Genomic DNA, 4,133 nt, shown 5'->3' with positions numbered 1-4,133 from the left:
CTTCTGTCTCCTCTTGTTTCCACTCAGCTGTCATGTAGCCCCTCTCCCTGGGCGGCTCCCTTTCCCATCAGTAAAAAGAAGGGTTTGGTGGGGTCTAGGAGTTCTCGATTTACAAAGAGGGTAGAAATGAGCATACGCATAGACAGGAAGACATGAAACAAAGAAACAGACTCTCCAAAATCCCTAGTGAGGAACGGGCACTTACTCAAGTGTCAGAGACACTCTCATCCCCACCCCAGAGTAACAGACCCATTAGGACACACTGAGGCACACTTGGACACAAATAACACTGAAATTCGGACACACAGAGTAACAGATGCAAAAAATTATACAGCTACAAACATATTTACAAACATAGGAAAGGCAGATATTCACCAGGCATAGGAAGAAACTAGAGTAACACAGATTACAGAGTAAACACAGACACACCGAGTACGACAGGTACTCACAAACTCAAATGTTCAGATTCACATGGACACACGGGCACAGAACACCTCCAATCATCACGGGCTCAGAAAGAGATTCCTGTCAAGACAACCCCACTGTGCTTTGCAGGCCATCCAGGGCCCCGGTTCCTGGGTGTATCCCGCAGCACATGGAGAAACCCTTGGCAGCGCCTGGACGCCCCCCGGTGGCGCCTCCTGAGAACCGGGGACAGTTCAATCCGGGCCACAAACTTTTTTAGACCAAATCCTTGTGGGAAGCTGGGAGGAGAGAGGAAGTCGGACGTGGGTGAGGGGCGGAGTGTCTGGACTGGAACCTCCGGGCCCACGTGAGTGTCTGCCCCGTTTCTGAGTGGGTGCTGTGTGTCGGGGCCGCCGTGTCAGCTTGTAGCGTTGCTGTTCTTTGTCTTTATCATTTGATGCCTCCCGCCTGTGCGGACCGTAGTGGCCACATCGACACTGTAGTCTGGGGTATTATCCCCTTAAGGGATGCATCTGAACCGACCCACGGCCATTTGCTTATCTGTGTCGTGCGTGTTTTTGTCGAAGGAGAGGCGGTGTGCGGTTTTTTGTGCGTTTACGGCATGGCTCAGAGGGATCGGGCGTCTGTCTCGCGTATCTCGATTGTGTATCTTAGAGGTTTTTTGTGTGTGTTTGGAGTCCGAGGCGACAGGTGGTGCAGCGGCAGAGACTGCGACACTCTGTGGCTTCAGCGTTCGTAGCGTGCGGCTGAACTACGAGCCCTGTGTGTTTGAACTTGGGCGTACCGACGCCAAAGAGCCAGAGCTACTGCAGAGCGGTTCAGAGGCTCCGGTGGAGAGATCCGCGCACTTGCGGAGGTCGTCCCGGAGGGGGGAGGCTCTATGGTCGCGTGCAGAGCGCCAGTTCCACGTAAGATACCAACCATAGAGAAAGACGGCGGCGAAGCTGTGATCGTGGGCAGAGGCACCCCTTGAGGTGAACTCTCAAAGGGAAGAGTATGCGATTTTCTTTACAGCTTCTCTCCCGTTGACAGCTTAGCCTCGGTCTCCAAACTTTCGGTACTCTCTGAAGTCCAAAGGTTCCTTTCCACAAAGGCAACTGAGTTTCTTCCAGATTAGGGATAATTTATCTACTTTTATCTCGTCGGCCTCCCCCTACGGCGACGCTTGGGAGGCCGTCCACTGAAGAACGGCCAATCTGGTTAGCTTTTCCTGAAGCGATCCGACTCTACTAGCTGTAGTGAGATAAAACAATAATTGCGATTGGTGGGCAGATTGTTTTGAAACCGCCCTAACGGCAAGGGGCGGGTCCTGCGCGAATTTATCTTTCCGGTTTCTTAAAGGCAACAGGGAAAGAAGGCGGGGGAGTTGGTTGGCCGAACCTCCATTTGATTGGTTCTAGGGGTTTTACCCGCTCGGACTCCTCTAGGGGCGGGAGATCTAGACCAATCAGGATATGTGTTACAGGAGACCCCAGTTTGATGAAAGGGCCGCGCTGGAAAAGCCGAGAGTGGTTTTCATTCTGAGATCCCATCGCTGATTGGGCCAAGTCTTTACTCCTTTATCTTCATTTGGCCCTACGGGAGCGGGCGCGCGGGCACTACCCAATCACTGCGTGCTCCGCCTCCCGCCTTTTCCCGCCCTCCGCCCCGGCGGCGGCAGCGACGTAGGCCAACGCTTCCTCCCTGGCTGCTCCTGAGCCCTTTCATTGCAGTTCTTTTGAAAGCTGTGCTCTGATTGGCTGGGTGTCCAGGCCCGCGCCCGTTGCTTCACGCGGTGGCCAATTGGCACCCGTGTTGCATCGCATGGGGCCACGGAGGAGGGGGAGGCGGCGGCGGCGGCCATTTTGAGCCGCCGCCGCCATTGGAGCGGGCCCCCCCCCTTTCCCCCTTCGCCTCCTGACAGGAAAGGTTTAAGGGGGACAGAGCCCTGGGAGGCCGGGCCGGGCTCGGGGGCCGCCCCGGGGGCCCGGGCCATGGATGTGCGCCGTCTGAAGGTGAACGAACTTCGCGAGGAGCTGCAGCGCCGCGGCCTGGACACTCGCGGCCTCAAGGCCGAGCTTGCTGAGCGGCTGCAGGCGGCGCTGGAGGCCGAGGAGCCCGACGACGAGCGGGAGCTCGAAGCCGACAACGAACCGGGGCGACCCGGGCACAACAACGAGGAGGTCGAGACCGAGGGGGGCTCCGAGCTGGAGGGGACCACGCAGCCACCGCCGTCCGGGCTGCAGCCGCACCCGGAGCCTGGCGGCTACTCGGGGCCGGACGGACATTGTGAGAGTGCGCGGGGCGGGGGTCGGGGAGCCGGAGTCCGGGCCGAGGAAGGGCTGTGGGACGCGAAGTCCGGCGCCTGAGATCGGGGAGATGGCCAGAGGATTGGGGGATCCCGCTACCCGCCGCTGAAAAGGATGTAGGGCAGTGGGCCTCGGGACGACTGGAGGGTGGACCCTGGCATTAGGGGCAGGGGAGATACTGGAGTGGGGGCTCAGGGTTTCGGAGATGAGGAAGGTCTGGGGGGTGTAGAGGATTCCGGAGTCTAGTGCTCGGAGACCAGAAGCCATGGTTTCTGGAGCCGAAGAGTCGGAAGAACAGGCGGCTTTCTAATCGGTGATTGAGGAGGGTCTTGGAAATGACGGTTTCAGAGGTTTGAAGCTGGGTGGGCTTGAGGACTCTGCCAAGCCCGGCGTTTAGGCTGGGTGTCGGGAGCCCTATTTTTAGGGCTGGGAGAGTTTTGAAAATAGAGGATCTTGGAATTTGCTGCTGGGTGAGGTATGGGGAATTCTGTTTCGTACTGGGATGGGCAGGTAAGGTGGAGGTGCTGGTGTCTGGCCGAGGAGGGGGGGTGGCATCTGATGGACTGAGTACTCTGGTATTTGGTTAGTGAGCATTTAGGGAATGTGGGAGACTGCCATGTGTTTGGACTCGGAGGGACCCGCCTCTGAAGATGGCCCCAGAGACTCTGAGATCCAAGACTGTAGGGCCCACTTGGGCATTTGGTGCTGGAAATACTAGGGACTTTCAGATTGGCTTCGAGAGAAGGTTTAGGGAACTCTGGTCACTGGAGGCAGGCAGGGGACAGAAGGATGCTACGCTGGGTAGGGAACCTAGAGGTGTTGAGCCCGGTAGGTTCTGAGGACAGGTAATCCAGTGGCGAGTGTGGAATCGTTTTGGATTAACAGTATGGAGTGTTTGGAGAACAGAGATAGTTGTGGGTGGGGTGGGGCAGATAGCAAATTGGTGGAGTTTGAAGTTGATGGAGTATCTGGGGGATAGAGGATCCTTGTGTCCCGTACAGGAGTGCATATATGGGTCTAGCAAATATGGGAGAGGGGAGGGTATAGAAGGGAGAGAGAAGGAAAACCTGTTGACTTGGCTTGGGGCCTCAGGATGGAGTGAGGGGAGTGTTTCTGAGGCTGAGTGTCTCCTCCACAAGAAGGTTCCTTGGTTCCCCAGAAACAGTTATACTTTTGTGCCCGGGGAATGCAGGTCTCAGGGTGTAGTAGGGAACCGCTGCAAGAACCAGAAGGTATGATTCAGAACAAGAGGTTATAGGGTAGATATATGATTGTCTGAAGAGAGAAGACTCTGGTATGGAAGGGAGGAAATTTAGAGTTAGAAAAGCATGGTTTTCTAGCCACACTGTGGAGTGGGGATTGGAGAAGTTTAGAAGTAAGTAGAAAAGACTCTGGCCTCCAGCCACTGTGGTATTTCTC

General features: G+C 56.2%; 1 protein-coding gene across 5 annotated transcripts in view; it reads left to right on the top strand.

Annotated features, from left to right (window-relative positions):
- The first annotated feature begins 708 nt into the window (after positions 1–708).
- The window catches only part of HNRNPUL1 (heterogeneous nuclear ribonucleoprotein U like 1), a 37,184-nt gene continuing 33,759 nt past the window's right edge, over positions 709–4,133 (top strand). For 2 of the 5 annotated variants that reach the window (XM_059383257.1, XM_059383255.1), the window contains exon 1: positions 2,269–2,694. In XM_059383257.1, the coding sequence (XP_059239240.1) occupies positions 2,400–2,694 (295 nt within the window). In that variant the 5' untranslated portion in view covers positions 2,269–2,399. Of the gene's footprint in view, positions 773–2,268; positions 2,695–4,133 lie in introns of those variants that run through there. The other 3 variants (XM_059383259.1, XM_059383258.1, XM_059383260.1) reach the window with 3 other exon arrangements.

This window comes from Mustela nigripes, chromosome 17 (assembly GCF_022355385.1).
Source record: "Mustela nigripes isolate SB6536 chromosome 17, MUSNIG.SB6536, whole genome shotgun sequence".
Classification (NCBI taxonomy): Eukaryota; Metazoa; Chordata; class Mammalia; order Carnivora; family Mustelidae; genus Mustela; species Mustela nigripes.
Note: the sequence above shows the minus strand (reverse complement) of the source record. Positions and strands in the feature narration are given on the sequence as shown.